General features: G+C 36.4%; 1 protein-coding gene across 1 annotated transcript in view; it reads left to right on the plus strand.

Moving 5' to 3' along the window:
• Nucleotides 1-12,643, plus strand: part of COL24A1 (collagen type XXIV alpha 1 chain) — a 281,993-nt gene that overhangs the window by 58,544 nt on the left and 210,806 nt on the right. Inside the window, exon 12 of the mRNA XM_023758248.1 lies at nt 1,064-1,108. Within this exon, the coding sequence (XP_023614016.1) occupies nt 1,064-1,108 (45 nt within the window). The remainder of the gene's footprint in view (nt 1-1,063; nt 1,109-12,643) is intronic.

The raw sequence follows: 12,643 nt of genomic DNA on the forward strand, positions 1-12,643 counted from the left end.
AATCAGGCAGGCAGGCAGGCGAGCAGTTGGGGGCCAGCAGTCATGGATTGTGAGAGGGGTCCCAGATTGGAGAGGGTACAGGCTAGGCTGAGGGACACACACACCCCTTGCATGAATTTCATGCACCGGGCCTCTAGTAAGTTGTTATAAGTCTCAAAGTGATTATATCAGGGTACTTTGTAATGCAAGTTAAAGAAAACCCCAACTCAAACTGGCTTTAAAAAGGAGGACATTTTTAATAATGATAATAAGGATAATTACAAATTATTTATTGAATGTTTATACTAGTACATATGCAAGGCCCTGTACAAATACTACTTATTAATTAATTCATAATACCCAGTGAGATAGGGACTATTATTATTCTTACTATAGATGAAGAAAATGAGGCACACAGAGAATGACTATATACTAAGATCAGAGCCAGGATTTGAGCATAGATATTCTGGCTCCAAAGCCTCAGTGCTTAAGAACTATGCCCTGCTGTTTCTTACATGACCAGAAATCCACAGGTTAGGTGGGATCCAGGCACAGTATGATTTTCAGCCCAATGAGGTCATCATCCTTCTCCCTGCTTTGCCTTTCAATGAGGTCATCATCCTTCCCCCTGCTTTGCCTTGCCTAATGTTGGCTTTATCCTAAGGCTTATCTCCCATGTGATTGCTAGATTGACAGTGTACGGGCTAAATGTGCCCTTGTGTATGTCAAGCCAGTGAGACATGGGGACAGAGGGGAAGTAATTGGCCCTTGGGTATGGAAAATAAGACCTCCCTGTTGTCTGGTTGTGTCAAGTTTGGTTGTGTGCCTACCTGTGGACAAATAACTATCACCAGAGACATGTCGGGATTCCATTTGGAGGTACAGATGGGATGGATTCCTGAAGGTGAAGAAAAGGGTCTGCTTCAGTTATGTTAATATATTGAAGCGTTTCTGAATATCTCACCAATTTAAAGAACACTTTATTTCTCTCTTTGGCATATTTCATTAATCTTTGGAAAGAAGTGTCTAGCTCAATCATTTATTCAACAAATATTTATTTTTTATATATTTTTTTATATTCTAGGGTGTTCCTGGGATTCGTGGAAAGAAGGGTCTTAAGGGAAGACAGGTAGTTCAATTCTTGTTTCCCGAGGTTCAGTTAGAGCAATATAATCTAATTATGTGTATGTTTCTCACCTATTAAAATATGAATGTGGTTAATCTCATCCACAATCCATGTCATTCAACAGAATTTAATTTTTGCCACAATCTAGCAAGTACTACCTGAGAATGTGAAGGAAAATTTAGATTAAAAGTAATTTAAAAATTAGCACTTCTAACCCATTTAATATACCTTTTCCCCCATAACAAGGGGCTAATATGTCACAGAAAATACATGAACAATTTAAAACACTGATGATAATACTATTCACTCTCATGGTTTAGAGGTTTTTTACAGGCCTGCTTCAGATGTTAGCTGAGAAACTACTTTGTTACAGCTTGTTATATTTTCAGGTTAAAAAAAATCAATGAAGGTGAATTTTTCCAGATAATGTAATACTTCTGATAGATGGGTGGACATTTTGACATCATCCAATACCCTATTTAACCAATGAAAAAGCTGTGTGTGGTTCAGGGGAGCATCTTCAGATTATCCTGGCTGAGTCAGTACAGCTAATCCACCACCTGCTTTTCACATGTGCTGTTATTCAAAGATATTGACTAGGGTGGGACATTCTGTGCTACACTGTTCTCTAGTCTATGAGGAAGAAAATTGCTTTTCATGATACCTTTTCTAAACTTTGGTGTATATAAATAAAATCTTGATGATAATGCTAAAGAATTACATATCTCACCAGAATATTTATATTATTTTAAAGCATTTTATCCTTTGACCTTTGCAATAGTTCTTAAAGGTAGATGTTAAAAGCCTTGCTCAGAATCACATAGTTAAAATTGGTAAAATCAAGAATTGAGCACAGCTCCTCTGAATACAAATCCAGGACCCTTTTTCTTACTTCTTAGTTATTTCTGCTGACTGTCTTCTACTCATTGCTTAGAAGAGCTTTATTTATTTTTTCCTGTCTTTTAGACAAAATATGATAAAAATTATTTTAAAGTTTTACTTTAAAGACTTTAATGTATTAAGATTGAACTTACCAAACTGTCAAAGTATAAAAAATAAGCCAAACATTTTTTTCTTGCACTTACATTCAACTTTAAGACTAGCCTTGTAGCAACAACTGAACTGTTACCATTCCCATCATTATCACTGATTATTCTCAAGCCCTATGCTAAATATTTTGTATGCCATCTAATTTAATTACACTCTACTTCAAAATGTTAAAATGTAATTTCTTTATGTTTTAGCCCTCAAACACAAATACTTCTCCATTTATTATGTGTTAAATATTTAAATTAAATATGCAAATGTAGGCTGTCTCAAAATTGAGAGTAGGTTAAGTTTATCTTCATTATTCTTGTATTCTCCATTCTGTGCTTAAATTTTTCCCATTCTTCTCTTATCAAAGTATGCTGTCAGTAGAAGAACAAATTAAGTTATTTATGCCACTATATAAATTAGTTCCAGTGTTTAAAATGTTACCTTACCTATTAACAATTATATTTTAAATGTATTTTAAAACAAAATAAATAATCTGCAATGGTGGAATTTTAGGGATTGGTGAAAAAATATTTTCTTAGAGCTCCTCTGATATGTCAGTTCAGTAGCTCCCAACTTTACTAATGTGGCTGGTCATATATAAATATTAAATTTATCTTGGCAATATATAGGTAATATCTAGTTTGCTACTCCACAATGAACTATAAAATTATTTATGGAAATTTATAGATAACGTCTGGCTTTCTTACACCAGGGGGAATTATAAAATTATCCAACACATGCTATCTATTTCAAAAGGGTAGTTCAAGAAAAACTGGAAAACCAGTACTGGGTTCTTTGATTATACTCTTCTTTATATTACAAAATCTGTAAAATTTTATTAATTTAAAAATGTATGCTTTTGTAATAGATGTAGATCCTTAGAAAAATTATATTTGAAGGACACATGTATCTATTTTTTCCTAAATAGTGTTTATAATAGAAAATTTGTCTGATGCTGTAATATATCATGTATAGTATATATACTTTTTCTTGTCTTTGCCACAAAATGATTTGGCCGTGTTTATGAGGAAATTACTGTGCTTAGAATAAGATACAGTTCTAGCTGCAAGGAAATTATGCCAAGGCTGACCTCACAGACTCTTCCAGAATATTATCCTATGTGTAAGGCTCCCTTATGTTCTGTTCATTTTAAGTAAAATCATCTTCAGATAGCTTTGATATTATGTAAGGGCAAACTTATTAGCATGGGGTAGTATGCATCATGAGACACTTGTACTTGTCAGTTTAGGTGATTAAAATCCCATGAGAAGAATGGTCTCATTGCTGTTTAAGTAACAGTAAAAAGAAAATATCTTTTGATATGTCCACTCTCTATGATGTGGAAAATGTTAGTTGTGTGGAATTTAAATATGGCCATTTTCTCTCGGTAATCTATTAAATCATGTATGCTATTTGTTGTTATCGGTAAAGTAGACATTCAAATACAGAAACAGAACTAAAGGATTCCAGGCCTCCATAAAAATGCTGACAGAAATCCATGCATCTGAAAGAATATTGCAGTAACCTAGAAAGGTTGAAATCTGAAAGTACCTGTATCTAAGACACTTTCGGCTATACAAATGTCATACTGTTACCTCCAGTTTTCTGCTATTTCAGATCTACTTATAACTGTGGGCTGATGCTTCATTAGGCAGCTACTGCTCTGTGGATCCTACATTATTTAATTTACTATCATCAGTATGAATATTATGAAAAGATGTATTTTATTTTCATTATTACTCCCCTTTAACCGAATTAGTCTTTTTGTATTTCAAATAAGCTTGTTTCCTCAAATTGTAGGTAGGTAGAAGTATCAGTCTTATGAACATAGAATATTATGATTCAGTTTTAAGTAATTATTGTTACATAATTTGTAGAATAACCATAGCTCTTTATAGATAACTTTTTAAGTTTTATGTAACATTTTACACTTAGATTTTTGAAGTTTCTGAAATTAAGGCCAGAAACTGATAAAATAGGTTACTTCTCTTTCTGAATTATGTGTACTATGAAACACCTGACAGTCAATATAGTGAAGGTAATAGGCATAGAAAACTTCGAAGTCCAAGTTCAGGTCTTTCTAAATGTAATCAAGGTGAGCTTTTTTGGAATGCTGAGTTGGTTTCTAACTTGTGTACTAAAGATCTATGTTTGATATTAATAATTTACAAAGTATTTAAATGTATACATATTGATATTATCCTATCTAATAAAGATGGAATATGCAAATTGATCATCACACCATCACAAAGATGGCAGTGCCCATAGCTACAAGATGGTGGTGCCTAGTCCCATCAGCCCCTCCAGAGACCCCCAGTCTTTTTAGCCCTGCCAGGGGTTGCAGGCACACGGTGTGGTTGAACCTGCCCTCAGCCCCCCAGCCGTGGGCAAGCCTTGAATGTCAGCTGCCCAGCCGCCCAGGGTGGGTCCGAGGTGCAGGCAAGCCTCAGATGGTGGTTGCCTAGCTGCCTAGGGCTGCCAGAGGTTCAGGTAACCAGGGCTGGCTGAGGTTTGCATTGCTGGCAGTGGCAGCAGCAGAGGTGTGATAGGGGCATCGCCTTCCCCTGATCGCCGGTTCGCCTCCCGCCCGTGAGGGCTCCTAGACTGTGAGCAAGCTGGGCTGAGGGACCCCCCCCCCAAACAGTGAATGAATTTTCATGCACCAGGCCTCTAGTGTTAGATATAACATAATTATAGAGGAGTGGTGAAAATCCTGTTTATAGCTGTTCAAGAGTTAGTAATGTTGCTAAGCTTCGGTTTTGAAAGATGTTGCTATAAATCATATACTCATATAGCTGGCCAAATGGTTACTTATTTTCCTGAGTAAACATTAAGCATGGAATTAAGTAGTTGTGAGCCAACTTCCTAGTGATGTCTGTATTTTTTAAAATAAAATTATAGGTTCACAAGTAAGAGATATCTTCTCTTAGACAGTAGAAATATTATATGAATGCTATTGAAAATGGATACATTATAAATAACATATTATTTTGGTCATTCAAGAGTTATTTATTATTTAGCCTCATACTGGTATTTTTAAATTTAATGTTTGCGTTAAAAGTTGTTTCACATTAAATTTTACTTCCCAGAAAACTCTTTTTACCCCCCAAAATAAAACATTGTGCTTATTCAGTGTTTAGGAATTGAGTTGATATTTGTAACAAAATCTGTTTTTGTTTTCAACAGGAAGAGTAGGAAAACTGGCTTTGTTAGGAATTTGGTTTATTTTGGGATGAAAGAGTATATAAAAATAATTATATTAGCAAATTCATTTGTTCCTTGGTCTTAGATTGTTGGTATTTGAGGATTTTTTCTTGCTTGTATTATAAGCTATTTATGATTTCAAGATCTTAGTATAAAGTACTTACTAATCACTATAATTATGTTTAAAACCTCATGTAATCAGTTATATATTAGTCAATAATGTGTACTCATGCTTTTGGGTATAAGATATAGTTCTTATCTCTTCCTCTCCTCCCCTCCTACATGCCCTACATTGGATCAAAATCTTTATGGTCAGTTAATACTAGAGGACAGCCATAGGGTTCTAGATGCATTCAGTAGAACCAGCCTTTGAAGATGAGGAAGCCCAAGACACTGCTAATTCATTCTTTTCACTGTCTGTGAAAAAATCTCAAATCCTTTCTCCAGAGATCTATCAAAATATGGTAGTAGACAATATTTATTGGCCAGTCCTCTTTTTTTTAATCTTCACCTGAGGACATGCCTTTTGTTTTTTTGTGTTTTTTTTTAATTGAGTTTAGGAAGAGCCGAAGGAAGAGGGAGAGAGAAACATTAACATGAGAGTGAAACATCTATCGGTTGCCACTCGTACTCCCCGCTACTGGGGATTGAACCTGAAACCTGGGTATGTGCCCTGACCGAGAGCCGAACCCATGACCTTTCTGTATACGGGACGATGCGCCAACAAACAGCCACACTGGCCAGGGCTGGTCAGAACCTTTTAAAGACCATATTACTACTATTCTATTTTACATGCTTTATTGTCTTTATTTGAGAAGCTTCTTGGGACGTATCTGATATGAGTCAGTTTCCTTAAAAGCATAAAACCATCCTCTGATTTATAATAAAAAAGAAGAATGCTATTTTTTAAAAACAGGGAAAGAACAGAAGGAGGATTTGTATGTATTTGTTCACTTCAGGTTTTATATATATTACATAATACCAAGTAGCTCTGTTTCCAATGCAAAGTTTTTAAACTTCATCCTGTAGGGCCACAATCAGGATATTTCTACAGTTGCTTTGAAAGAGAGCATTTTACAGGGCTCCCAGATTGATTGAGTCAGTACTCTCTCATACTAAATTGGCTATGCATATTTGTATGGTTCCATACACCTAAAATACATGCCAGAACTAACTTGCCTGGATTGAAGATAAACATGAAATTGGAGATTGGGAGTTTTACTCTAAACAACTCTCAAACTGTTGTCAAAATATAGAGGTTTTAGCCATGGCTCGATTGGCTCAATGGATAGAGCATCGGCCTGCGGACTGAAGGGTCCCGGGTTCAATTCTGGTCAAGGGCACATGCCTGAGTTTTGGGTTCAATCCCCAGTAGGGGACGTGCAGGAGGCAGCTGATCAATGATTCTCATCATTGATGTTTCTGTCTCTCTCTCTCTCTCTCTCTCTCTCTCTCTCTCTCTCTCTCTCCCTTCCTCTCTAAAATCAATAAAAATATATTTAAAAATATAGAGAGGTTTTCTCCCCCACTCCTCTCTCTCTCTCTCTCTCTCTCTCTCTCTCTCTCTCTCTCTCTCTGTCAGGTGCAGGGGCCTGGGTATAGGTGGGAAAAAGGGAGGAAAATGGGGACATCTGTAATAGTGTCAACAATAAGAACAAAGTTAAAATAAATATTTTGTAACAGAAAAATCAGGAGTTTTTCAGACCTGATAGGAACCGATTATTTTTTAAAATCATATTACACTTAAAGTTTGACAAAGAGAAAAAGTGTACTCCGTTTTCTTCCTATGAAAATCAAAATATCACAGCCTTACAAGAGTGGAGGCATTGTAACACTCAACTGTGTTCTAATTCTAGAAAGGAGTGTCTCCTCTTCTTTTCTTACACATCCTTCTGCTACAAGACTCTATTTAAAGGAAACTGTATTTTGGCTTCTAATTCCAGTGTTAGAATTTCAGGATATAAAATCCTTCTGTTAGACATCTGTTATTAGTTTCTATCTTTAGCTCAAGAGCATCTTAAATTTGTGCTGCACAGTAGTATTTCATATACATACATTTTATGGAAACTTTGGAAACGGTGTTTTCTTTTGCCTAGGAAAAGGTTGCATTTAATTCTATCATAAAGTACTACTGTTGCTAGAGCATTAGGAAAACTCATTAATTTTTAAATGATTCTGCCTCTTTCAGGAAAAATGTATTTTCTGGATTCTGTTTTACTGGGTATAGTTCATAGTAACTATATTTGGCTAACTATAGCCTAACAAGAGCCCAAGACATTGAATTAAACCTACTTTCAAGTTTGGGACAGGTATTGAGAAGAGGAATACTCAATGGTGTACAGTTGGTAATTTGGGGGAAGGCTAGGCAGAGCTAGTTTTCATAGCTCTGCCAACAAGTGGAAATTCAGCCAGGCAGTTATTTCAGGGCAGATACATTAAGAGAAAACATGGAGAACCTTGTAGGTTATCAAAACCAGGAATGTGAGGGTGTGAGTACAAATATGGCAGTGAGATTTGGCGTGGGTTTAGGAACTGAATTCTCTGTGTGGAAAAATGGCAAGAATAAGGTGAGGGCCCTTGTGATTGAGGGATAGGACATGATACTGTGTACCAAACCTGGTTCTTGCACACAGGAATAAGTGAGACTCCAATTCCTAGAATTGGAGTACAAGGTTGTAACCAAACCTTAAGAATAAGGTGGGGACTTGACTCTGAGAACTGAGGTCCAAATCATAGCTAGGTTAGCAATAAGCCTGACTTGATGCTAAGTGTCTGAGAATTGGACTAGAATTCCTTATATTCCTACCTAAGTTTAAAATTAGTCCCAACTATCAGGACATGGTTGGCCCTTGAAGTGCAGATCAAATTGTCCTACCTGTGAGGAAAAGAAGGGGGCAGAAACTGGATCATAGCAGAGTACTCCACACTGGAGCCTTTTCCTACAATAATTGTGTTTCTTAAAGGATTTTAAAACACCGCAATTTCTTGGTAATATGTATTCATATGTAGAACATGTAGAATTAACTTCTAGGTGTTTTTTGTGTGCTTTTGTTTGTTTGTTTTTAGTGTTTCTAATCCTAGATAAGTTAGTGTGATCATCTCTTTTCATTGCTCTTTTCATTGCTTAGTCTTGGAAAAAAGTTGAATTTCTGTTTTTATTGGTAATGCCTATTTAGTGTATATGCCTTTTATGATTATTTTTTATCTATCTCTATTTTAGATCAAACATGTTGTTTCTAAATCTTCATTCTTTAGAAAGAGCATAATATAATCATAGTTAACTGAGGTATTTAACAACAACAAAAGTTTGCATTGCTTTTATGTTTTTAAATTTTACAAATCTGGGCATTAGTATTTTATGACTATCTTGGTCCTCATATTTCTCTAAATATTTTATATGCAGTATTTTTTCTGATTTCTATGTAGAAGTTGGAAAATAATCCTTTTACTAGACTCCCTAAGCAATAACTTTCCCACTGTTTCAAGATATTTACTTATACTACTGAGTATAGTATCTATGTGTGTTCTAAAATATTAAAACACATATTTTCAGGCATATGAAGTCTGGAATACTTCTTTTGTTTTTAGTGTTTGAAAACTATCATTATTGGTAATAGTACCATTGTTAGACCCAGACAAAGAGGAAAATTTGATCTGGGATCTGCACCTTTGAAGGCCCTGAACATCATGAACAAATAAATGTATTTATTGGTAAGAGTACCCTTGTTCCTCAGGATCCAGCACTTATCATTGGCAAAGTAACCCTAGACATCCACTTGTGTTACTATATGTTAGTTATCTATTTCTGTGTAACAGAATACCTGTTAGTGGTTTAAAACAGCAATAAATATATATTATTTCTCAGAGTTTCTGTGGGTCAAGAATTTGGGAGTGGCTTATTTGGGTGGGTCTAGTTTAGGCTTTCCCATGAGGTTATAGTTGAGATTTGGGGCAGGACTATAGTCATCTGAAGGCTTGACTGGGGCTAGGGGATCCACTTTGAAGGTGGCTCACTTACTGGCTGGCCATTTTGGCACTAGTTGGTGGGAGGCCTCACTTCCTCCTCTTGAGGGACTCTCCACATGCCAACCTGAGTGTCTTCATGACCAGAGTAAGGGGTCTATGGGCAAAGTGAACTAGCCTTAGAAGCTGCACACTATCACTTCTGTATTAAGTTGGTCACATAGACCAGCCATTTTTCAAATGGGAGGGTTCTACACAAGGGCATTAATACCAGGAAGTGAGAATCATGGAGGGATTCATCTTTGAGGCTGGCCACTATAGATAATAATATTCAAGCCTCAGAGAAATTGTTCTCCACATCTCTTGCTTATAACCTCAGTTCTGAATGCCATAGAGGTTTGTAGATGGTACCATTGCCATCAGTAGAGACAGAAACTCTCAAGATTGTGGTATGGGTTGGAGCAGGCAGTAACAGATACATTAATTAAGTTATCTAATTCTCCTTTCATTGCAATAGTCTCTTATATAATAAAGTACTATTTCCTGGTAATGCAAAGGTTCTATTTTCTTGCTTCTCTTTGTGTTCTCATGTATGGTTTCAAAGGTAATAGAATTAGTGCAATATTTGCAACAGCTGCACTCAAGAGACTGAAACATTGTGCATTATTTAAGAAATCATATTACTCTTAAAGTTGCATTTCATAGGTATAGACACAAAACTCATGAAGCCTGACAAAAATTCTTTACATTGGCAACGAGGTAGATAAGAAATATTAGAATTATTGTTTTAAATATAGATGTTTAGTTAAATTAAATTTAAAAGTTTAAAGAGTGAATATAAAAATTTAGTTTATCTAATATTGATATTCATTAATTATAATTTGAAACAAAAAATAAAAAGCATTAAAAGTATTCAGAGGTGATTCACTTAAATTTTACAAATCTAGAACTAATGTCAGTAGTCTTATATTAAGCATCACCTCATAGTAAAAGTTGCATGTAGGACTTTAGACTTTCTCTATTAAATGATTTAGTTACTGATTATATTAGTTTTCTATCTATTGCTGCATAAAAATACCACAACATCAGTGGCTTAAAGCAACACGCATTTATTATCTCCCAGATTTCATGGGTCAGCAGTCCAGGTACTACTTAACTGGTCTTTCTGCTCAGGGTCATAAGCCTCCACTCAAAGTATCAACTGGCTGCATTATCATCAGGAGGCTTGACTGGGGAATAATTCACTCCCAAGCGCATTCATGTTGTGAGAAGAAATCTTTTGCTGAAGGTCACAGAAAGGTTGTAGAACTGAGCCTCCTGGCTTTTTGCTGGCTCTTGGCTGTAAGACAACCTCAGTTCCTCTGGACTGTCCACAATGCCTAGAGGTCACCCATAGTTCCCTGCCATTGGGTACTTATTTTATCAGGCTCACAAGGGAAGTCACTAGCTCCAGCCTGCTAAGATGGAGTCTTAGATGTTATAACGCAATCACATCAGTTACTTCCTGTATCACCTTTGCTGTATTTTGCTATATTTGTTAGGAGAAGCAAGTCACAGTCTCCCCCACACTCAAGGGAAGGGTATCATACAAACGTGTGTAGGGGGTCCCCTTAAAGTCTGTCCACTATACTGATCAAACAGTGGAAATGAGTGAGAGAATTATTCACAACTTTAAGAGAGCAAATGAAACCCCTGAAATGTCATTATATATATATAAAAGCCTAAGCAATCATCTGGCCTTCCAACCAGTAACTATGATGCGCAATGACCACCAGGAGGCCAGATGCTCAATGCAAGAGCTGCTGAGCTGCAGTGACTTGGCAGCGGTGGTTCTCAGGTGACGCAACTGGAACCAGAGAGGAGGGAGCCTGATTCCAGGGTGCATCACCCGAGAACCACCCTCTTGCAATCCAGGACCCCTTGGAAGATGTTGGAGAGCCGGTTTTGGCCCAATCCCCACAGGCCAGGCTGAGGGACCCCAGTATTCTTTATAAAATAGCATTTTCTAATTGATCCAAACAATGAGAATGTATAAATAGGATTATGAATAGCACAGAAGCAATAATGCAACTCTGGCATGTCCATTAGAAGATATTACCTTTGTGAAATTGGCAAATTGGGCAAGAAAGGTAAAAACTCAAACTTCCCTATGGATAATCCTGAAAATGACCATTACATCTTGGTAGTGTGAGGATATTTCTAGGAGAGCACAGTTTGATTTTAGTTATGGCTGTAGTTTTCCAGTAGATAAATATAAGAGGAAACTTACTGTTTTATTTTGTAACACATTCTTTCAAGTGGAGAAAGAAATTGTATAAATTGTCCTTTGTGTTCTAAATTCAAAGACAAAGTGTTTTGTCCTTATTCCATATTTCACAACCAATCTTTAAGATCATTTTTTGGAAATATATGGCTGCAAACATTAAGTTTTATTATTAAAGGAATATAGAACCTCCCCTGCATTAGAAAACAAAATATCATGCATGTAGTTACCAGAATTGAAATAACAACTGCATAAACAGTGAATAAGCAATAACATTTTCAATAGTATAAAACATTGGCTTGATGTTCTTCAAAAGAAAATATATGTTCAATATATACCTAAATATGATTTTTGTGACATTAACTGTACTATGTTTCATAAAGCAAGAAAATATGTCTAGGTTTAGTAGAAATTATTTTAAAAATTAATGACACAATTGTAGAAATAATTGTTCTTTGTGTTCTAAGTTCAAAGATAAAGTGTTTTTCTCATTATTGTTCCATAGTTCACAACCAATCTTTAAGGTCAACATGTAAGGAAGATAAAAAATAATAAAACAAATGATCTCTATCTGGAATAGGAAATTAAAAATGAAATGTTTAATGGGTAATAAAGTGAGAGGAGAAATAATACATAAAACTTTGAAAAGTAGGTATTATTCAGTTCAACTAAATTGTTTCAGGGGCAAAGTCAAGTTGAACTATTTATTTATTATAAATACCGGAGGCCTGGTGCACGAATTCATGCACAGGTGAGGTCCCTCGGCCTGGTGGGTGATCAGGGCCAATCGGGGGGGGGTGGGGGGGGGAAGGGACGGCCAATCGGGGGGGGGTGGGGGGGGGAAGGGACGGGCTGCCGGCCGGGGAGCTGCGGGAGGTTGGCCCGGTGTGGGAGGTTGGCTGTGGGAGCACACTGACCACCAGGAAGGGCAGCTCCTGCATTGAGCGTTTACCCCCGGGTGGTCAGTGCACATCATAGCAAGCGGTCGACCGGTCTATCAGTCGTTCAGTCATTCAGTTGCTTAGGCTTTTATATATATAGATTGAACTACCAGAAGAACAAGAAGTTGA

Source organism: Myotis lucifugus, unplaced genomic scaffold (genome assembly GCF_000147115.1).
Source record: "Myotis lucifugus unplaced genomic scaffold, Myoluc2.0 scaffold_126, whole genome shotgun sequence".
NCBI lineage: Eukaryota > Metazoa > Chordata > Mammalia > Chiroptera > Vespertilionidae > Myotis > Myotis lucifugus.